The sequence below is a fragment of the Mchenga conophoros genome, linkage group LG19, assembly GCF_057382185.1.
Source record: "Mchenga conophoros isolate Kocher_MC1m ecotype Shallow Benthic linkage group LG19, M_conophoros_male_GT1.1, whole genome shotgun sequence".
In the NCBI taxonomy this organism is placed as follows: Eukaryota; Metazoa; Chordata; class Actinopteri; order Cichliformes; family Cichlidae; genus Mchenga; species Mchenga conophoros.
This window is the reverse complement of record NC_140544.1, coordinates 25783250-25807023: the sequence shown is the minus strand read 5'-3', so window position 1 is coordinate 25807023 and position 23774 is coordinate 25783250. Positions and strand designations below refer to the sequence as shown.

Here is a 23774-nt window from a genome sequence, read left to right as displayed (position 1 = left end):
ATGTGACAATAAAAGTGATTTGATTTGATTTGGTTTGATTTGATTTAAAAATAGAATACAAATTCTACATACAACTGAGTAAAAATACAACGATGCCAGAAAAGAGTATTGCACTTATTGCAAGTGTTATTGCACATGTGTGGATGTGTGTGCTTGATCAGTTAAAGTCTTTGTTGTGGAGTCTGACAGCAGTGGGGAGGAAAGACCTGCGAAATCTCTCCGTCCCACACCGTGGGTGCCGCAGTCTCCCACTGAAGGAGCTGCTCAGTGCTGTCACAGTCTGCTGCATGGGGTGGGAGATGTTGTCCAACAGTGATGACAGCTTAGCCGCCATTCTCCTGTCACTCACCACCTCCACTGGGTCCAGAGGGCATCCTAGAACAGAGCTGGCCCTTCGGATCAGCCTGTTCAGTCTCTTCCTGTCCCCGGCAGAGATGCTGCCGCCCCAGCAGACCACACCGTAAAAGATAGCTGAGGCCACCACAGAGTCATAGAAGGTCTTCAGGAGTGGACCCTCCACTCCAAACGACCTGAGTCTCCGCAGCAAGTACAGCCTGCTCTGCCCTTTCCTGTAGAGGGCGTCTGAGTTATGAGTCCAGTCCAGTCTGTTGTTCAGATGAACACCAAGGTACCTGTAGCTGTCCACAGCCTCAATGTCCATACCTTGGATATTCAGTGGTTGCAGTGGAGGATGTTTGTGCCTGCGGAAGTCTACCACCAGCTCCTTGGTTTTACTGGCGTTGATCTGGAGGTAGTTCAGCTGGCACCAGTCCACAAAGTCTTGGGTCAGACCTCTGTACTCCTTGTCGTCCCCATCAGTGATGAGGCCAACTATTGCAGAGTCATCAGAGAACTTCTGCAGGAAGCTCTGGGTGGAGTTGTGGGAAAAGTCTGCAGTGTAGATGGTGAAGAGGAACGGAGCCAGAACCGTTCCCTTTGGGGCCGCCGTACTGCAGACGACCCTGTCCGACACACAGCCCTGAGTTCTCACATACTGTGGTCGGTCGGTGAGGTAGTCCAAAATCCAGGTAGTGAGGTGATGGTCCACTCCAGAGTTCTCCAGCTTGTCCTTCAGAACCGAGGGAAGAATAGCGTTGAAGGCACTGGAGAAATCAAAGAACATGATTCTCACAGTGCTCCCAGCGGTCTCCAGGTGAGAGAGATATGTGGAGCATATTATTTTCCTTTCTTGATGTATAAAAACTTTTACTGCGTTCTGAACTTTGCTTCTCATCGAGGCCCTAAAACTACAGGCTTAGGATAATATCAGTACATAAAAGCTTACATGTGTGTTTTTAAAGTTACCTGCATAAATTCCATGAAGCTAGTTCTAAAACATGTAGACCTTCTTTTCATCCTTAGATTTAAGGCCACAGAGCACTCAAGAAATGTTGATGCTATTTTTCACAGTGATCATTGGGAAGCGGATTTGTTGTGTTATTTCCTTATCTCAAACATAACAGTAACTCCAGGAAAAGGTTAGCTCTGCAGCATAGGCTACGGCCGTGCAACCCAGTGAGGGGTGAACCTTCTTCATAACGATGCAAAATTAAACCTGAAGTTAACTCTCTAAGCCCCAAATCCTGCTTTGGTGCAGGTCTCAGAAAATAAGTCAAGTTGCATAGACTTTAAATGGCAGCATGGACGTGCATTTACAGGGAACTGCTTGGTTCTCGCCTGTATACATGCTTGTTATTACTGCCATCTTGTGGCTGCAGTTGGCTATTGATGCTGACTGTTATATGCTCAAGGGTTTTAATTCAGCTGCGTTTTTCCCATTTATATATTTTAGCATACTTTTTAAATCAAAATGAATCCCCGTTTTTCTGAGCTTGATAAAAGTGATAAGTGGATCTCACTAGAGAACCAAACTACAAACACACAACTTTAAACTGACAGTTTTTGAAAAAACAACATCTGGAGACTGATCCGGGAACATTTTTCTGTAGAAAAAATGTTTTTACCTTTGATACTTTATGTACTATTTACCAATGACACACAGTTGTGTATACAATATTACTGTATGGTATATCCTTTAAAAAGGATAAATCAGCAAGGTTAGAAGACATTTTGTCCACACTCACGTGTGGGGTATTTTCTGTAAGGTGCATGCACTTGTAAGGGAAAGGCATCTTCACCCCTGTGGAGGCATTTTCGACAACCGTCTGGAAATAACAAGACAAAATTTATATCAACAAGTCAAGAGTAAAGCACTGATCCAACAGCTATGATTCAGACCACTCACTCTATTTTGGCTAGTTACATCTACAAGGGTCACCAGCCTGCCAGCATGGGGTCCAGAAGAGTTGTAAGCAGCATGGCTTATCTCAACAAAGCACTTGAACACTTGGAGGAAAAAAAACAAAGAACAGCACATCAGAAGTGATACAAGCCTGAAAAAGTCTGAGCTTTTATATCTGGGATAACCAAGAAGGAGCCTTGACTACCCGGTTTGTAGCATTGCAATGTATGCAATGTATAGCACCAGTTCATTAATGTCAACTAGCCTGTGTTTCTGTGATCAGTGTTATGCACTGAACACAATAGGGGGTGCATCTAATAGTGCCCTTAAAAGTAACACAACACTGAAAGCGTGTGACTGTTATATAAATAAAGCTTATGATCAGTGTGTGCTTTCACTCTCAGGCCCTCGCTGCCTGATAGACCGTGTTGTGGTGTGGGTGACAGACATCATCTATAAAATGTTACATTTAAAATGTGACTTTGTGACGCATGATTTTACAAACACTTCACAGATTGTGAATGAGGGCTTTAACAATACATGTGGCCCAGTATAGAACATACAGCTTCCAGTTCTTCAGCTCACATGCACAGTCTGTCTTGCTAATTGTGCCAGCCATCTGTCACACATTCACTTGAAATCGAATTTACTAATTTTGCTTTGTCGAGTGCATGTCTTGGAGTGTCCTGATGGGAGTGGTTTGAGGAGATGGGGTATTGGGAGAGTTATTCTGGACTCTAATACGAGTGTGAAGGGTTTGTTGGTCTGCTGGCAAAGTCATGATTGATCCCAGAGGGTGATGGCCTTTGCCAGGGGTGCACTTTGTCACTCATTGATAGATTCAGCTAAGAGGTTGGTTTTAGTAGCTTCTGGATATCTTCTCTGTTTTTTGCAGATGATGTGGTTTTGTTGACTTCATCGAGCAATGACCTCTGGCTGGCACTGTAGTGGTTTTCAGCCAACTGTGAAGCAACTACAATGAAGGTAAGTATCTCCAGTTCTGAGGCCATGATTCTCAGCTGGAAAAGGGATGAGTTTTTCCCCAAATATCTCAGAATTATGCTCACAAGTGAAAGAACAGAAGAGCACAGCAGGAGATTGATGGATTTTACATCCATAACCTCAGCTGTGCCTGCGAGTTGTGGGTAGTAAGCAAAAGAATGAGATAACAGCAGGAGAAATGAGCTTTTGTCCAGACATCATAGGGTATGGGCTCTCCCTCAGCGACAGGGTGAGGAGCTTGGTCATTCTTGAGGGGCTAAGAGGAGTGCTGCTACCACTCCAGCGCAGGTGGTTTGGAGATTTGACTAGGATACTTACATGACTGTACAACTGGAAGGAGGCCCCAGACTCCATGTTGGGAAGATTATGTCTCTCAGCTTGATTGGGAATGCCTCAATGTCCTCCCAAAAGAGCTGGAGGAGGTGGCTGAAGAGAAGGAGGCAATTCTGCTTAGAATTTCTTTTCTGTTCAGCTGCTCTGTTTAGAAGAAATCTTTACTCTTCCCTCTTTTTTTCACCATGCATTGTAATTACAGTAAAATACAGCTATACATACATATATATATATACATGCAGTGTTCTTGTTACCTTTTGATATACTAATCCTGGTTGCGATGGATTTGCAATAACCACATCATATGTGTGAAATAATCCCATAATGGAATGCAGCCTTCTTTCTACAGTAATTTGTAATGCTTAAGGGTTTTGCATGTAATCCAACTAAATAGCAGTACTTAAGTCATTATTCTTACATCTCTGCTGAACCTTGGGCAGTGGAAGGTTGCTTTAGCCCTCTACAAAATATGAAGTCAGCTATAAATACATTTATAATGCTTGAAATTATTTTGTTAATTTGTCATGGGCTATTCAGCTTAACTGCATTTAAATTTTCTGCATCCAGTGAAGCTAAAAATAAGAGTTCTTTCAGAGGGAAAATAGATTTTTCTTAGTTGAACACAAAATCTGATGTGGTTTGAGACATTTTATAATTTCCTGACCAGAACATTAAAAAAAGAATCTAAAAATGACTTTGATAATAATTATTACTAGTGAGAAATTTTGTTCTCCCTTTCCCCTTGAGGTGCCTGACATCTGTTTTAATCATACACAATAGTTACCCCATTGTAATTAATGATATCATATTAAGTGCCTGTAATTTGCCCATTTTAAATGTCACATTGGGTCAGGCTGTGATAATATCTGATGGGAGAACGAGAAAAACTGAGGCAGCGATACAGTTAAAGGGAGAATTTATTAGGGATTTAATCAGCTTGTGTGACAAAATTTGACCTTGACGTCTTACTTTTTCCACCATCACCTGAAGCAGCAACAGCAGTAACGCACAAGCAAGGTAATTCAAAGAGACTTAAATTTTCTTTTGTCGGGCGAGTCTTTTAACGGCAGACAGTAGAAAAATATCTCTGCCTTTTTATTGGAACCCAGTGTGACAGTATTCATCCAATTAGGCATGAATGATTGTTATCCAGCGACATTATCGTCATCATATTTTTTGGGAGTATGAAAAAGGGCATTAAAAAGTGGAAAACGCAAACGATGAAAAAGCTCCCAGGCTGAGACAAAGGGAGACAGAAGGAGGGCACATAAGAGGTGAGGCAAATTAATTGGTTTTGCTAAATCCTCCTCAAACAGCAGAAGCCAATGTGGTTCCACAAAAGGCCATTACCGGTAATCAATTTAAATCTGTTTTACCCTTCCCAAGGAAACCAATTAGGCAATTTAATTTAGCTTTTTTGATTCACAGCATAACCACTGCACAGGACAGGACATCCAATTCACTTCCTGCAGAGGGGGACAAGTGAAAACACTGGGAGGTGTAACTGGAACAAACAAAGCTATTGATCTGAGTAGGCTAAGAGATTCAGGGAGGAGTGAGAAGGAGACACAGGAAGCATAGCAGCATGAATAAATCTGGATTTTGTTAAGAAGAAGGAGAAAACATCCTGCTGCGTCAATTCAAAACTGCCTCATCAATTAAAGTTTATTGCAAGTTTAGCTCAATTTTCTTGTGCCTAGACTATCATTTTTCATTTAAAGCTGCATTTTTGTGTCACTAGATGGCAGCACTTGACTACTGATGATTATCTCAGCAGTTGTGGGTGTTGTGGCCGGGCTTGACTTATGCAAAGCTTTGGTTCAAAGTCAGGTGTATTCCTTTTATAATTATGGTCTCATTTCCTTGTGATGCACGTGTAGCATGAACACAACCAATGCAAACACGCATGCATACACACCTACACACTGCACCGCTGAACTCACTGTAATAACGCACACACCGCACACTGCTTAATCAACAGTGTAGCTGCACAATTTCATCACACTGGCTGTTGGGTTGGTATAGAGGGAAGTGTCAGTCAGCCGTGTCACCCATCATAGCGAACAAACAGACCCTCCACAGGGGCCGTGTTTCTGCACCGATGTGTTATCAATCTCCCATCATGCATTTCTGTGCAAATGCTAGTGCGCTACCTCTTCCATGGGTGGTACATTTATGTGTGTATGTCAACTGGTTTATTGTGGTAATGGGGAACATGTGTGATTGTGACAGACAGGAGTTCTGCATGACCGCACACAATGCTGTATGTGTGCCTGCTGAAGCAGACACACGCAGATAGGCACACAAACCCATATATTTGTGTGGCTGTCTCTGTGGGGACATTCATTTTTATAGTGCATTCCCTGGCACTCATATCCTACCCTAATTTGTCTCTTAAACCTTTAGCCCTTTCAAAAAAGCCCTTTAAAAAAGTTAAAAAGGTTGTGTGAGAACCAAGGTGTTGACAGACATGAGTTTATTAGACATAAATGCAGAGCTAATATGGCCAATAACAATACCAGTACTTAAACTTATAAACACAGCTTATGTAGGAGAAAGGAGCGTGTGATGATTTATGAGATGAATTATCATCAATTTGCAAATTCTGAACATATTGTAATGACCACTAAATCACTGTGATTTTTTACTACCCACAATAATTAGTTAACACAACAAAGCACACCTTTCAGCTTTTCATCTGTTTTGAAATCGTGGTTTGTTTGTTTTTTTGGGGGATCTGGAATTTAAATGTGCCTGTCTCTACAGCACTTCAACTTCATTTGTTCAGATGTGCTTTGGGCTAAAAAATAAAAAATAAAATCGATGTCACAGTCAACACTTTTCATAGTGCTTGTTAGAAGTATATTTGTTCATTTCCCCCCAAAAACAAACTCTTTAACAAATTTCACTGGGCTACATGCTGAACTGGGATAGAAACAAAGTATTGATCCTATTGCACTAGTAACAACCTGATACCAATATAGTTGGTATCGAATGCTACCAATATTTGGATCCATCTATTCATTTCTGTTGGACATCCAACATACACACATACAAACTGGAAAAAGGAGAACCATGTGAAAAATGTTAAGGGTTTACACAGATAAGACCAACAGACCATTAAACTCTTCTGGTTTATCCTTATTCAAATCTTTCCTTCTGTATGTTTCTTTTTCTTTATTGTTTCCTCTCTTCCTCCTCCTTTTGCCAGCTGCATTTCTTGGACGAGGCTCTTGGCCAGTGGTCTGAGAGAGGCAACTGCAGCTAACCATTTGAGGAAAAACAGCCCTGGCAAGGCCAATTACACGCAGACAAAACACTTTGCATGTTATTGTGTTAGGGATTCATGCTTGATTGACTGAATGGGTTCTAATGAGGCTGGGGAACAACGCGCAGGAATGGAAGAAACACTCTTCCATTTCCCTGATGGATTGATTCATCCGCGCCCTCATATACACAAACCAGGAACACACACACACTTGCTGGTAATACCCACAGAGCAAAGATGGACAATCTCATTGGCATGCACATGGAGGAACACATACAGTAGAGACAAAACAACAAAACAGCTAAAGTGTGCCTGTGAGTGTGTGTAGTGGGAGGTAGATTAAGAGGAGATATTATAATGGAAAGGTACCTTGCCGTATTGCCTCTGCAGATGCTTCTATGCAAAAGCTTCACTCCCACTGGCGTCCTTTTATAGTATCACTTGACTAGGCAGAGTTGGATATAGCAACAGATGGATTGGTAAAGCCTTCAGCAGTGATAAAAAAAAATGTCAGCTTGGCCTGTGTAACAGATGTTGGTTTTATTTCTGTGTTGTGTTGCGCGCTGGGCCTCAACTCCACTAAGTTTCACATCTTTGAAGTTTTTTTTTGTTCTCCGTCTCGCTGGAATGAAATTTGAAATGGATAATACTAGCCACGGGGTAGAGAAAATAACAAATGGCAGCTATGATGTTTGCAAGATCACTGTCAACAACTTACAAATTGAAAATGAAATTAGCTAGCACCCCAGGTTCAGGCTATGAATTTTAAAAGGCAGGTATGAGCCACATGTATGCAAGATGCAGGGTAAGAGACATGGAGGTACACAAGTACACAAACGACAAATGCTAAACTTGCAAATGTGCATGGCTTACATGCAAACAAGTGAGACACTGAAGTAGTTAATTTATCACAATGTAGAGTATGCTTTTCATTTGAAGTCTTGAGAGTCCTCAGAAGAATATTTGATCCTTTCTGCAATTCCTCCTCCAGCTGCCGATTTCTTTCTCCTCAGCTTCCACTCATTCATCATTTCTTACTGCCCCTCCTTTTCCTCTCAGCTCTCTCCTCTACCTCGTCCATCTCCCCTGCCATACTGAGGTCAGGGTGAAGGGTCAATTGCCTGGGTGCGCCACAGAGCCTGTTCTTGAAGGAGCAGTCATGTTTCCGAGCTGCGTCTTATCTTTGTCTTTTATTTCACCTGACAAAACTTTCCCACCGGAGACCGCCTCATTTTTGCTTGCAGTAACCAACTCTTTGCACAGCTATGTGCACACAAACGTTTTCTGTGTGCTTTATGCGGTCTGACTGTATATTAGTGAGTCGGTATGTGTGGGTTGATGCTTCTCTCTGTGCTCCAATCCTCTCCCTGCCCCTTTTGCCCACCCTTGTTTATTTACCCTGCTAAGTTTCCTCCTCTCCAGCTGTCTTCCATTCGTGACCTTTTTCTCTCACTGCCTTCCCTCCTCCATCGATAGCCCGAGCTAATAAGGCAATTAAAGCCTAATTAAAGGAGTCTTCAGAGAGAAGCAAGGTCTCAGGCAACTTCATAAGTGTAAGGGAGCAGTGTGCTTATTCAAGCCTCTCGTGAGCTCCCTGTCACTCCCTCCTGTCCACCACAACAAAGCAAAGAAAATGAAAGGCCAGAGAAACTGTATACACAATCCCATTCCTTTTTTTTATTAGTCTTCAGTTTTGATATTTTTAGGTGTATCCAGAAATGGTTAATGCCAGGTAACTAGCTAATTTGTTCAGCTGTAGTGTATTTATCCAGCGTCAGCCCACTCATTGTTGTCAAATTTGCCAGCGCAGATCAAAGAGTCCTGTGCAGTGTGTCAGCCAGGTTGCCTCTACTTGGCACTCTGAATCTAAAGTCAGGGATTAAGAGGGGAACCAGGAAAGAGGTGGTTCAAGGTTCATTTTAGCTTGTGAGTTTCTTGTCACAACAATCTGCAATGCTGTGTATGTTATTGGGTTTTTTTCCACATTAATACCAAAGCTTCCCTCACATGCCGATGCATACGATCATTGGGTGCACTTGTAGTCTGAAACAAAATCTTTACCCCTGATTTAGAAGGCACTTACAATGCATTAGCCTTGTGGTAATTACTAGAAACTCAATTAGAAGAAACCGCTGAAGACCAAGACCAAACTTGAGGGCTTAAGCTGCAACCCTGGTAAATGGATTTGGAGTTAATTTAGTGAGTCAGAGGGTGAAACAGCCATCAGTGATGTTTTAAGCTGCAGCAAGCATCCTGAGCACTCAAAGCTCTCTACCTTAGGCTGCGCTCTTCTGTAGTTTGCTCTCAGTTAGCAATCAGCTTTACTTTAGCTCAAATCTTGCAATTAAAATGCAGTGGGAATTTATTTTTCCTGTCTGTGCACATAAGCCTTGCATGCTCGTGCTTGTGGCGCCCTGCATTCAACTTGTTTTTTTGCTCCCCTCACCCCATACATTATTTCTCTGTAATGTTTACATGTGTACATGTTACCGGGCTATGTCCCAGATTCTGTTCAGAGTGAGGTGGTATATTTTATTTATGTCTCTGTCAATGTTCTCTAACATGCCTCGGGGCTTTTTTCTGACCTTAAGTACTGCCTGTCTGTCTTCAGTAAAGGTCTGTATTTACACGGTCCTTATATAATTCTCTGTATTATAAAGAAAAACATGTAAACATTAACATTTTTTATTAAAAAATAAAACATTTTTTATGAGGAACACTTTAATTTTCTTGCAACAACTGAATGATTGGAATATTTGTGGAATAAAAATTAGCCTTCCAGTGCTCCCTTGTGGACAGTTATTTTAATGGCAAATTGTTTCTAAAATAATTCAAGCAAATCTTTTCTGTATTGCTAATATCAACATAATATGCAACCGGATGATTCTATCAGCCATTATGATGTATTAGTCAGGCTCTAGCGGTTAATACCTACCTCAGACACCTGGGCCTGGTGGGGGTGTAATATACACCAAGCTGGTAAGTTGTATCACATATTGGACTCTGCCATCTAAATCTATGGAGAGAGCAGATGGACTGCACCTCGGAAAAACTGTGGGTGGAAAAGCCTGCCTGTCTCTGTGTGCGTGTGAATGCTCCTATTGGTGCCAGCATGTGTGTTGGCGTGTGTGTGTTCAAGTAGGTGCTGCAGTAAGATCTTGGCTTTGGCCTTGGAGTAAAGTTTGTGTGTGTGTGTGTGTGTGTGTGTGTGTGTGTGTGTGTGTGTGTATGTGTGTGTGTGTGTGTGTGTGTGGGCTTGTGAGTGGGCGTATATCGTGCGACCACTGCTGTGCCTCCTTCTTCTGGGGACCAGATGGTGACGAAGCCGGTTGCTCCACTTGACTGTTTCTAACATCATCGCACACAAACAAAAGGGGGAAATGGAGGCAGAATTAGACAGAACCTTTGAAAGGAATGTCTGGTATGATTGCTTTTTAAATTAAGCTGACCAATCAATTTTGTCTAAAAATTTCATTTAATAGCGGGTTTTTTTTAAGGTGAAAACTAGATGATGACTATTTAAAAACTAATGATGAAACGAATGAAATATTGGAGGAGTTTGGAAGCGATCCAATCAGAAATAAGCTACATTTGATCTGCCCCCGGGTGAGAGTTCAGCTAGCTCCCATGAAAGTGTGACAAAATGTTAGGATTAGAAGAGTAGACGAGGAAATAAGATGCTTTGTAAACCAAGGTGAACAACTCTCACTGTTAAAAACACAACAAACGTTTACACTTTATACCTTTAATCAGTGCAATCAACTTCAGATTTACTCTACGATAATCTTATGATATTGAGTCAACTGAATATGGACTAAAACGAAAAAATTAAGACTAATACCAAATTATATTTTAGTCAAAAGACTATTAGTAAAACAAAATTTAAATTTTCTGTCTGGAGTCCACTTTCCTAAACTTTGATCGGTCATCTCAGCTGTGAAATAAGCCTGCGTTTGTGCAAGATTAGCAGTTCCACATTGTAAAAAATATTTACAACCTGAAGTTAAGTTATAAGTTATAGTGAATACAAATACAAACGATATTCAGTCCAGACAAGTAAACACAAACATACAAATTATATGCAATAACAGATCATTATGAGAGTGACATTAAAAGTAGTCACACTGAGTAAAAGAGCTATTCTTTTGCTACTTTTAATGAACTTGAACTCCCCCACCAGTTCTTACAATTTCAGCTCCTTCTGTAAATTATTCCAGGAAATGGGGGCAGTTTAATTAAAAGCCTTTTTTTCCTAATTAGAGACAAACATTTGTATAATATTGTGAGAGCGTAGGCTGTACTGGTTGTAGTTTTTACACATATACGCACACAGTTAAGGAGGAATGAGCAGAAACAGAGATTTATACATAAAAAATGTATAAATCGTGGCTCAAAGAGTTGGCAGTTCGTCTTGTAACCGGAAGGTTGCCGGTTCGAGCCCTGGCTCGGACAGTCTCGGTCGCTGTGTCCTTGGGCAAGACACTTCACCTACCGCCTACTGGTGATGGCCAGAGGGGCCGATGGCGCGATATGGCAGCCTCGCTTCTGTCAGTCTGCCCCAGGGCAGCTGTGGCTACAACTGTAGCTTGCCTCCACCAGTGTGTGAATGTCAGAGTGAATGAATAGTGGAATTGTAAAGCGCTTTGAGGGCCCCGAAAAGCACTATATAAATGCAATCCATTATTATTATTATTATTATTATTATTATTATTATTATTATTATTATTATTAAAAAAAACAATAAATGGGAAAGTCTGCTGGTGTACAGAGATGGCCACTTAGTAGCAGCGTACGGAGGACAGTAATGTACATGATTTCCACAGCTAGTAACAAATGTAAAGCACAAACACAGACAGTGTCCTATTCATAAAGAGAAGCAGTAAAGGCTAAAAAAAAGGTTGCAGAAAATTTCAATTTCAACTGATCTTAGGAAGCAAAGACAACAACAACTATAAATCAACAATTTTTCAAAAGTTACCAGTAAAATAGACCCGAACATGATAGGCTTGATTATCTATAATGAGCATTTTTTTTGTTTAATGTATCACAGTGAGGTGCTCTTTCAATGTAAGATGTAAAAATTTTGAAGATATAATTTGCAATGCTGTTGAATTATATCAGCCTACATTCATTCATTAAACCTTCACACTTGAGAGATCACTAAAAAGTAACACTGAGTCAGTTTAATAGTATAGGAAAGGGCTCAGAGGTCTCCTAACATTTGGTCTACCCTAATTGATAAAAATGAGTGGAACCCGAGTAAGTGTGAAAAAGGAAATTAGCTTAGACTTTATTTCTTGACAATATTTCTAGACATAAAGAAGAGGAGGTGAAACACATGCGGCTGTTTGTATTCATTTAAGGGCTGAAAATCTAATAACTCTTGCTGACCCGATCCATCACATATACTAGCAGAAACAAGCTCCAACCAATTATGTTAAATTAGGAATTATAACTCAATATTAAGCATTAACGATTAATTATAGATTACAGCAAATGCTTCTCTTTATTCTCGATGCAGTTATAGCTGTTTCATCTCACAAGATTTCCCTTTTATTTATTTTTGGGGGTAAAAACCTTTCAAGAAAGTTACAATGCTAGGATGATTTCAGTGGACAAGTGTGTGGTCTGTGACGTGATAAGGACTGGTGTGCACATTGTGCATGGACAGCTAATCACCAACCACGCTCAGCTGACAGGCTGATGCCGCCTTATGACGCTCTGCCTCCACTTTTTCTCTCAAGAGACTGTCTAATTACGCGTGATAGTGCGAAGGAAATATGCTGAATGACAACACATTATGGACCATGAATTACAGAATGTGTAAGCCCACTCAGGCTTATTTTACATCTGACACCATGGTGATTACATGTGATTAATTTGTTAAATGGAATAAAACAGCCACTTCTTCTTTGGCGGCAGAAAATGAAGCACATCAGGAGACTGCCGGCAGCATTTATGCTGCACCTCTGTGTTTTTATTTGTTCTTTTAAAGGTGTAAAATACACATACTGAGGCTTCTTGTTAATATTTAAGTCTGCAAATGTAGCTCTTGGTGTAGTAACAGAAGGCATTAGAAATACTAAAGTAGTTTCAGTCTCCTATAGTATTCCCAGAATCCCTTAGGTCCAAAATTAAAACCGGCCCTCAGTGGATTGAGGCTTGGCTCATATACATATAAAGGTCATGCGTGACTATTAATGAATATCTTTGTTCCTGTCTTTGTCTCTGGAGCTTGCTAATTGAACCAGCCTCTCTTTCCCTACATCCCTTGGATGTACTACATGACGACACAGGAAGAGGCATTTGACAAAAATGTGTCTTTTTTTCATCCAGTGCTGCTAACTGTGATGGTGCAGCTAAATGAGGCCTGTGATGAACGCCATGCCAGACAGAGGCGTCCAAGCCCACTACTTCCCCTTCTCTCACTGCCTGGTGCGCAGTGCAACGGCCAATCAACTGCTCACACAAAGGAGGAATTAGCATATTCCCTGGCACAAAATCGCTCCCTTAATTGCAGCTGCATTGAGTCCATGTTCTCCACACATCCTCTTCTTTCTCTCTCTCTCTCTCTCTCTCTCTCTCTCTCTGGTTTTATATATTCTTTCCACTGGCCTCGTCACCAGCTTCTCAAAAAGTGTTTTGCCTTTTATTTGTGCGTAATTCTTTCACGTTTCACTTCGTTCCTCCTCCAATCATTCAGTCTTCATCAGACGGCTATTGTGTGAGCTCGGGGGGAGAACACAGAAGGAGAAGGATGGGGGCTGGGAATGTGTTTGGCATGCTGTACTATAGCAACAAGGTTGTCAGTCTCAAATGATGCTCTCATAATCAGCACATTGGAGCTTGGCTGCTGCATAGAATGACAATATCACCCTGATGCTATGTACATTGCTGTGGTCTCCCTTTTGGCTTGTCAATCTTTCTTTATCTCTCTCTGTTTGCGCTGCTCCTCACTGCTTTCCTTTCTGCACCAGCATTTTTGTCTGCTTCTTTTACACTCTCATCCTTGCACTATTTTCTGAGATTTTTTTTTCGTGCAGCTTTCTTTTGTTTCTTGCTTTGTCTCCAGTGTAACATTTATTGTTGCTGTTTGCATTCCACCCTTGCTTGCCATCTCCTCTGTTTATCCATTTCCTCATCTACCTTTTGTTTAGATTTTCCTTTTGCAGATGTTTAATTTCAAAAACATCAAAAGGTTTCTTAATGCTAGTTATTTTTCTAAGGCGGGTCCTGCTAAAGCAGCATTTGACCACAAGTCATTATTGAGTAAGGTGAAGTTGTAAAACTTTAAAACCTCTCCAACTGGACAGATTAAAGTTGCATTAGGATGGTTAAGTTAGTATACACTATATATGGTAATTATTCTTAGGTGTGATGACTATGCAGTTTAGTACCCCAAGGAAGTTTTCTACAGTCACTTTTCAACTTCCATCCATCAATTTTCTTCTGCTTATCTAATTTAGGGTTGCAGGGGAGCTGGAGCCCATCCCTGCTGCAATATGGCAGGAGGCAAGGAAATCCTGTAGAGGTCAGCAATCTGATTTAGTGTTGGGACTAACGCGTTATTAAGTAACGCGTTACAGTAACTACCTTATTATTGTGGTAACGAGAAGGGTAACTAGTTATTATGCCAAAACCAGGAACGCGTTACTCGTTACTGGGATTTAAATAGGCTCGTTATCCGTTACTTCGTGTGGTGGCTATCACGGAGCTTCCACAGATTCAATAACATTAGCAAGTGGTGGAGGCCAGCAGGTGGATGAAGGAAAAGGGAGGCAAGAGGAGAGACCCGAAGCGGCCGCTGGTCAGGTGAACTGAACTTCAGGTAAGAAGTTATGACCTGCAGTCCATCTGAGTCACATATAAACCAAGTTTAGGTGGAGTTAGCCTGATAGTGCGAAGGACACTGTCTCCGCTGAACTCTGGACACACACACACACACTTACACTGACAAGCACTCACTCATCCCCCTCCCTTTCCAACGCCTTCGATGCTTGTGCCCTACCGGGGATGATAGCAGTCAACTGGACCAGCGCAGATGCTGCAGGACCGGATGCGCTGTCTACGCCGGCTCTCTCTTACCCTTTACCCGCCCCTGTTGCTTGTCTCGTGTTTCTATGGTGTATTGATAGTCATGTGCTTTTGTGCTGAGGTGTTTTTTCTGTTATCAAACTGTTCTCCCACCAGGAGCTCAGTCTGAGTGGAGTTTTTTTCTCCTCCTCTTACCTCATGTAGTGTATTTTCGTTGTTTTTCCTATCAGCCTACCTTTCTGACATGTCTCCCCAATGTGATGTTTGTGTAAAGTTGGTCAGAAGGTTCCTTTGTGAGTGCGCATGCGCCATTAGCGTGCTGCCTGCTGTAACCCCTAATTTCCCTCGGGATGAATAAAGTATTCTGATTCTGATTCTGATTTATTTTCGTTATGCTGACTTTTTCGTACTGCGTGCTAGCTAGCATGACGGAGTTTCTATACAGCTGGGTGGGTGCTATGTTACTGATGTTGAACTTTATTTTGTTCATACGGTTAATTATTAGAGTTGCCAACCCTCCCGTAAAAAACAGAATCGTCTTGTATTTGGAGAAAATTCTCAATTCTTATTGAGGTGAAAAGAAACACAGTTTGTCCCGGACTTCAGCTACAATGGAAAAGACACAAAGCTGGATTTATTCTGTGTTTACGCTGCACAGCTGCCTCTTCTCCTCTCATTCTCTCCCTCCCTCTCCTGTTTCTACTTCAATCATGAAACTGATCAATGATCAGCTGATCGGCTTTTCTCTCTTGTTTATTTATCGCCCACTTTGCGCCAGAAAGAGGAAACCAGTGGATGTCGCGCTAAACAACAGCAGCATGTTTAAGCTTGATCAGCTGTTGTTAGAATTTATTTAATATTACTTTCTACTATCAGCTGATGTTTGCTGGAGCCACAGCTGTAAAGCTGCTGGTCATGATGTCGGTTTGGTTATGTGGTGAGAGGGAAACATGAAGATGAAACCAGGAGATGTCCTTACTGAATCATCAGAGCTGTGATGGAGAAACAGGTTTACCCTTTAGGTGACATGAATGAGTTGAAGGGAAGTTATGAACTGTTTCTGAGAGACAAATAACCCCAGGATCCTTTTTTTACTTAGCTGACCGCTGGTAACTGTGCAGGGGCGGGTCTAGCAAAGTGTTGCCAGGGGGGCAGGTAGAGTTGGTCAGAAGGTTCCTTTGTGATTGTGTTTGGGAGATATTTGTGTGTCTGATCTAATACGCTGATGTGCTTTTGGTGTTTTCCACATCTACAGACTGTAGTCAAAACACAAAGGGGTGCACAAAAAATGGCAGAAGCAAGTCTGCGGAAGAAAGCAAAGAGTCACCCAAAAAAAAGAAAAAGGACAAAACCAAAAACGTTTTCCAAAATTCAGCAGCCAACCAGCAACGTAAGTAGCAAACAGCTTGGCTTTTATACTCAGGTGAAGAGCAACATTTAGGGTACAGCAGAGAGTAATTTGTGTCACAGCTGTAGTAAAACAACATTTGTGTCTTTTCAGGGGAATACCAAGCCAGATATGTGCAGGAGCACCATCTAGGAAATGGCGGCTTTGGAGCAGTGTTTGCTGGCTACAGGATAACAGATCATTTCCCAGTAAGTGTTCAGATGGTGGGAGTAAGACAGGCAGCAACGCAGATAACGGACAATATTATCAGCTGAGCATTAAAGGTGCTGTTTTACACCTTTAATGAAGTCATACTGAGGAAATGCTCACCAATGCTCTGTGTCTTTTAGGTAGCTATCAAACACATTCCCAAGGACAAAATCCCCATCCAAGTGACGGTAAGTGTGCAACACTTGAACTGTTTTTACATTCCTGGACTGAGTGCAGCGTTCACCTGTGAAACGTCTGTTCCTCATCATCCACTTTGTTGTAATATATCAGGATGAAAACGGGAAGGAAGTCTCAGTGGAACTGGCCATTTTGCTGAAGCTTGCAGCTGAAGCAGATGGATCAGTGGGAACGTCGGCTCCTGTGTCTCTGTTGGACTGGTTTGACTTTGGCACAGAGCTGATCCTGGTGCAGGAGAGACCTGTCCCCGCTGTGGACCTGTTTGAATACATAAGAGAAAATGGAGGATGTTTACCAGAAGAAAAGGCCAAGGTAAGTTGACTGGAAGAGCCTTAGACTGTACAGCATTCAATCAAAACACAGAGTATCAGAGAAGCATCAACCTGTTGACTCATTACTGTCTTTTTCATCTTTTCCAGGTCATTCTGAAGCAACTGGTTGATGCAGCAAAGGACCTGGAGGAGAAACACATCTTTCACCGGGACATCAAGAGTGACAACATTCTGATTGAGACCGGCTCAGACGTGCCTCGAGTTCGTATCATTGACTTTGGACTGAGCTGCTTTGCTACGGAGAGATCGCGGTTCCGCTTCTTCTATGGTAACATATTCAGCTCCTGCTCTTCACAGATGTAGCAATTTGTGCCTTTTGTTTTAGAAGAAATTGTAATTGTGTCTGTTTATTAGGTACACCTATCCACAGCCCTCCTGAATGTTACTGGGGCAAAAAATACAGGCCTGGACCCACCACGGTGTGGCAAATGGGAGTGGTGCTGTACGAAGCGCTTCATGTGGGGGACTTTAATATCATGATGTTCATCGAAAACTAACTGAAATTCAACGAGCATCTGTCCCCACGTAAGAAAACATCACACTTCAAGATTCACTGATGGCTTGGATCACTGGAACTATCATCTTCATCTTTTCTCTCCTTTCTTTCTTTCTTTCTTTCTTTCTTTCCAGACTGCCGGAATTTCTTGGACGCGTGTTTAACCGATGTCCCGGAGAAGCGCCCAACGCTGGGGGACCTCCAGCGTCACCCCTGGCTCAGATAAGCCCATCTCTCATACACACACACACACACACACACACACACACACACACACACACACACATTTCATATCTTATCATATGAGTGTGATAAATGACCTAACTTTCTTTTTTGTCTTTATTTCATTTTTTTTTTTTGTTTTTTTAACAGGAAAAGGTTTTTTGGGTTTTTTTGGCCGATTCTAAATTTTGCTATCCTGAAATTCCTGTAACCCCCCCAGCTATCCCAGGAAAGGGGATCTCTCTTTGAATTGGCTTTCCCGAGGTTTCTTCCCATCATTCTGGCCCCCCGGGGAGTTTTTCCTTGTCTTCATAGAGAGCTTGGGCTGGGTCAGGAGCTTCATCAAAATTGGCCTTATTTGATTTGGTTAATGTAATAAAATATGTTGATGTAATCAAAATTAGTAAAAATCAAAAGATTTAACTTAAACTTCCATTAAAACTTGTTTAACTCAACTTTGCTGAGAATACTCTTTCATTACTAGGGCTAGGCCATATTATACCATCCATCCGCTTCCGCTTATCCTTTTCAGGGTCGCTGGAGCCTATCCCAGCTGTCATAGGGCAAAAGGCGGGGTACACCCTGGACAGGTCGCCAGTCTGTCGCAGGGCTAACACATAGGGACAGACAACCATTCACATTCACACCTAGTGGCAATTTGGATTATCCAATTAACCTATCCCCACAAGCTGCATATCTTTGGACGGTGGGAGGAAGCCGGAGTACCCGGAGAGAACCCACGCAAACACGGGGAGAACATGCAAACTCCACAGAGAAAGACCCCGGCCTGATGGTGGAATTGAACTCAGGACCTTCTTGCTGTGCGGCAACAGTGCTAACCACCGTGCCACCGTGCTGCCATATTATACCATTCACGGTAATACCGGTATAATGTTAGGCAACGATAGGAAAATGAAATATCGCGATAGAATATGAGTAAAACGCGCATGTGCAGTGCCTTTGTTTTCATACGCACATGGCTGATTGTTGAGTGAAACAGATGAACCATTAGTTTGTAAAAATGTGCAACTTCAGTGATGTGGAACTGGTTTGGTGTTTGTCCGTCAGATACACGACAAAGCACATTTTTTTGCAGAACATGCAAGCAGCCGTCGTTATTGTCGTATTTGTCGGACTAAAATGCTCTTAAATCTGGGAGTAATCTGGGTCCTAAACTCCGTAAACTTCAGGTCAAATGAACACTGCAGCATCACTGAGAGTTAAAAACTGTCTAAATTCTTTCGTCTTTAATAAAACGATCAGCATTGCTGCTTTACCAGGTGTAACTATGAAGTTTAACTTCCAGGCATCCATGAAAACAAAATTTATTACACTTAACGGAGTTAGAAGTTAGCAGGAAGCTAGCGGAAGTTAGCTCGCTAGTTTCGCTAGTTACCTAAGCATGATATTGCATGTTCTGACTGAGAGATTTCTGAAAAAATTCAAACGTACAGCTCTGCTATCACTTCCAACATAAATGAAGACAGGAAACTAAACAGCAGTGACGTTTGTAGGCTTACTGAAGTTAGGCTAGCTGGTATATAATGATGTGCTACATGATCGCTAGCGGCACAGCTACGTTAGCATAACATAAACAGTGAAGGTGGAGGACGGTGTGTTCACACCGAATGCGATGGACGCGAACAAAAACGCCCCAAACGCCCCTAATTTGATGCGTGCACATTCGCGCCTCAACGCGTGTCCAAGAAAAATCCATCGCGTGTGAAATATCATATTTTGACGTGCGTGAACCAGAAATGTGGGAGGAAGTTGTGCCAGACGGTATCTTTGCAAGATGGCAGCTGTCGAGCTAGCGCTTGAAGAGAGAGTCTCCCTCTGCTCTGGAGAGCAGAGCAGCGGCGTAAAAGACGTCCTCGCTGTACCTGGGTCCATCAGGTCCTCCAGAGGCGTGAGCAGTTTGGTGAGTTTCACCATTTGCTCCAGGAGCTGCGCCTGGATGACGGCCGATTCCAGCGATATCACTGTCTTTCACTCGGCCAGTTTGAGGACCTGCTTTCCCGCGTCGGTCCCAGAATCGCCCGCCTAGACACCAATTGCAGGCGCTCAATCCCACCTGCAGAGCGCCTGTCCGTCTGCCTGAGGTTAGTAAAAGTATTTAATACGGTAGTCCTTTATTGATACCTGTGCTAATATATGCTAAACCATCCATTCATATACTGCTAACATGGATGTGCTATGCTAACAGTGAATGCTCTCGGTGTTTACTGATAGCAAACTGTGGTACAGAGATGACTGTTTATAATATTTCTAGTCATACTCAAGGTCTCATCAAGTCCCGATTTAATTCGATTTATGCTGTTATCAGTGTTTGCAATGATATGGCTGTGGTGTCATATCAGTGTATGCGCTCGGTGTTTGCTGATATCAAACTGTAGCATTAGGACCACTGAGTTAACCTTTGTAGTGATACTCATTCCTTTTTATTTAGAACTGGTTTAATTCTGGGATAGTTGAATATTTGTATATAAACACCGCAGACTGTTTTAGATTATATCTAATATATATCATGTAATTATCCTTATAATTGCAAAATATTTTATGTAAGATTTATGTTTTGTAATTTGGAATTTTAATAATGTATTTTGTAACTGCAGTACACATAATACTCATTTAAATTGGTGTGTCCACGGTGAGCCAGATCATCCCCCAGGTAGCGACAGTCATCTGGGACTGTCTAGTGGACGATTTCCTGGCTGTGCCTTCACCTGGAGACTGGCGGTCCATCACAGAGGGATTCCAGGAGCGCTGGAACTTCCCTCTGTGCTGTGGAGCTGTGGATGGGAAGCACGCCCAAAGGAACCCCATATATCATATAGGAGACACACACATTGATATACACTAAATATTTATTCCATTTCTTTTTTTGTGGTACCCAAATTTATACACCTGCTTGATTTTGTTTAAACAATTATTGCACACTTTCTGTAAATCCAGTGAACTTCTTTTCACTTCTCAAATCACTGTGTGTGTCCCCTGTATGATATTTAACTGACATTTTTTATTGTAACAACGATTTATACAGGAAAATGATGGCTATTAACAATGTTGCCCAAACTTTTGCATCCCACTGTATTAGTATATTTTGTCATTAGTATAATATGAAATAAATTCTACATGTGTAAGTCGTGTGCCAACATTTGCTGTGTAGTAGAACTGAGACATTAGTCATTGAAAAAATTTATTTGAAATAATATTAAAATTCTCAAACAGAAAAACATTAAACATAAATATATAAAATATAAGAATTTACAGAGAGACAGGAATAAAAAGGACCCAGCTGCTCTCCAGAGCAGGAACAAGGCTGAGGAGGAAATGCTCTATTGGAGACTGGTGTGGCCTCTTCAGGGACTCCAGGATGGCCAGCTCCACCACCGATGGACCGTCCTGGGACCCGTCCCTCATCTGCCTCGGAGCTGTCCTCCTCTGTGGGCCTGTAAAACAGCACAAAACACAAAGAAATGAGAAGACTGCTACTAGATTTTAATTTCAACATCGAAAAAAACAAACAGGATATAATCAGATTGGTTGTAGACATTTAGTAAAGGTGATCACAAGGCAATCCCACAGAGTAAAAAGCTATCAGTGCTTGCTGTATATCTGATGCTACAATTACATACCTGTGGTGCAGGAGCTCAGGGACTGGGGAGCCAGGAGAAGCAACAGGGGATGCTCTGCTGCAGAATCAGTTGGTTCTATCAATACAGTATTAAATGTTAACAGGTTGAATATAATAATCATAGAGTATGTACAGTGGTCCCTCTTTTATTGCAGCAGGGGTTCTCAGAATAACTAGCCCCTCGCCACGCACTTTATACACTTTTTTCCCCACAGACATGAACATTGGTCACAGTTCTCACAATTGATTCTCAAAGTGCAAACCTTTGTAGATTGCAAAACGTAAAAGTATTATTATGCCGCGGTTTGTCTTCATCTGCCCGCCACTTTCGTGCGCCTTTTTCCCTCGCGGTGCAGGTGTGTATTTCCGAATGAGGGTCATAGTTATGGGTGTTTTTGTGCTGTTTTTTCTATTGGACATGATGGTTATCAAAACCAAACGTGATAAATTTGGCAAGTGCAGGAGACACGACACGGAGCAGATTTGTCAATCAGGCTGCAGAATGCAATGCTGTACTGTGAAATAAAAAATCAGCGAAAAAGCGAAGCAGTGACGGATGAACAGCGGGACCACTGTGTGCTGTTTATTAATAAACAATAAAATATATTCATAAATGACAACATGCATAAAAGCAGAACGGTATTTGTACGTCAGTGGGAAAATAGCGGTGGCTTGCTAGCTTTTGTGCGGTTTCCCCGGGTCAGTAAAAACTTTCAAAAGAGAAATGAATGAACTTACCAGGTTGCCCGATCTCTTCACATATCTTCCTCCAAGCTCGGTCCTTTTTATTCCTGTCTCGGTACAGAAAGCAGCTGGTGTCGTACAGCTCCAGGTTGTTTGCTATGGCATTGATTAGCCTTCCCTCCATTGAAGAATGAAGGGCTTTGGCTGGATCTGCCCCTTTGACCTAGGTCACAGCCACGTCACCAGGCTCCTGATTGGTTGTCGCGGCGCAATTTGACGCTGGAGTTCAGATTTTTCCAACTCGAGCGGTAGACACGAAACGTGCACAAAATGCAACACAAAAACTCACGCGCGTGGTTTTATTCGCGAGTCAAACGCTCCAAACGCGCTAGACTGACGCGCGTTTCAGGCGTTTTGGCGACGCAAATCCGCTTCCGAATTTTCACGGGAGCCGCAATCGCATGTCATCGCGCTTTTCCATTGACTTTACATGTAAACCTGACGCTCTATTCGCGTCCATCGCGTTCGGTGTGAGCACACCGTAACACCTTTCCACTTATAAAAGTTAACGTTAAGGTTCCTGATAGTTAGAGACAAATGCAATCGCATGGCAGGATGCTGTAAACGGACCAAACTTCAGTCAGGAGAACAACTGAGATAATCCATCCACAATACAAGGTTAGTCATTAATATACTGCAACAACATGGGAATAGAGCAGCTGCCAGAGAATTCAACATTAATGAATCAATGGTACAGAAGTGGAGGAAGCAAGAAGAATGAGTTTAATAAAGTTTGATTTATCTGACTGCTTTGTTTCGCTTAATGTGCCTTATAATCCCGTGCACCTTATGGTCCGAAAAATACGTACTGCACACTGCAGTTTAATGTTGCAAAGCACCTCTTTTTAACTTCAGTGGATATTATACATGGTTATGCTCAGGGTATGTCAGCCCATTTCTACTGGAAATGCCTTTTGGTTAAACTTTCAGCAAGGAATTTGCATTTGCACTGTTACATTTTTATAAAGCTTTAATGTACATAAAAACCAGCTTCTTATTTAAGTGAAAATAAATGGAAGGTTGTCTTTTTTCGCTAGTAATGTTGTGGAGTTGTATTTTGTCTCGTATCAATTATATCGTCAGTTATATCGTTATCGCAAATTTTCAAATATATATCGTGATAAATATTTTTGGCTATATCGCCCTGCTCCTTCCTCACACTCTAGGTAAGGAACGAGTTGCTGACCCAAGTTGAGGAGTTTAATCTTTTCAGCATCTTGAATGGACAGTGGAGCAGGAGATTGGCGTGTGGACTGTTGTGGTGACAAGAGAGCAGTTCCTATCCTCACCTATGGCCACGAGCTTTGGGTAGTGACCAAAAGAATGAGATCATCAATACGAGAGGCGTGGAAGAGTTTCCTCTGAAGGGAATCTAGGTCTTGCTTGGAAATGGGGTGAGGAGCTGGTAAGGAGAAGTTCTGGAAATGTCTTACTGGAATGTCGCCTGATGACAGAACAAGACAGACAGAAGAGATCCTGGCTAGCTTAGGAATGCCTTGGTGTCCATCTAGATGCACTCTGCTTAGACTACTGCCCATGCTCCACAGACCCAGATTAGAAGCAAACGATGGATGGATGGATGGATGGATGAAAGTTTGAAGTACTGACATGGTTGTAGAGCACTACGTGATCCATTTTTTTGTTTAGAAAATTTCTATGTAGATATAGC

At 42.0% G+C, this 23774-nt stretch overlaps 1 protein-coding gene across 1 annotated transcript; it reads left to right on the top strand.

Annotated features, from left to right (window-relative positions):
- Positions 1-7643: 7643 nt before the first annotated feature.
- LOC146552385 (serine/threonine-protein kinase pim-1-like) lies at positions 7644-23768 on the top strand. The gene is made up of 8 exons (XM_085256732.1): positions 7644-7650; positions 16381-16475; positions 16617-16664; positions 16768-16986; positions 17094-17274; positions 17361-17531; positions 17637-18601; positions 23272-23768. Exons 1-6 carry the CDS (start codon positions 7644-7646, stop codon positions 17501-17503), a joined length of 693 nt encoding a protein of 230 aa, XP_085112858.1. The 3' UTR covers positions 17504-17531; positions 17637-18601; positions 23272-23768.
- Positions 23769-23774: the final 6 nt, after the last annotated feature.

Bases quoted from the DNA above. Each gene is read 5' to 3' on its own strand.
- LOC146552385 (XM_085256732.1), top strand. The intron at 16,476-16,616 runs GTAAGTGTTCAG...TGTGTCTTTTAG, and splicing joins GGATAACAGATCATTTCCCA to GTAGCTATCAAACACATTCC. The intron at 17,275-17,360 runs GTAACATATTCA...TCTGTTTATTAG, and splicing joins GCGGTTCCGCTTCTTCTATG to GTACACCTATCCACAGCCCT.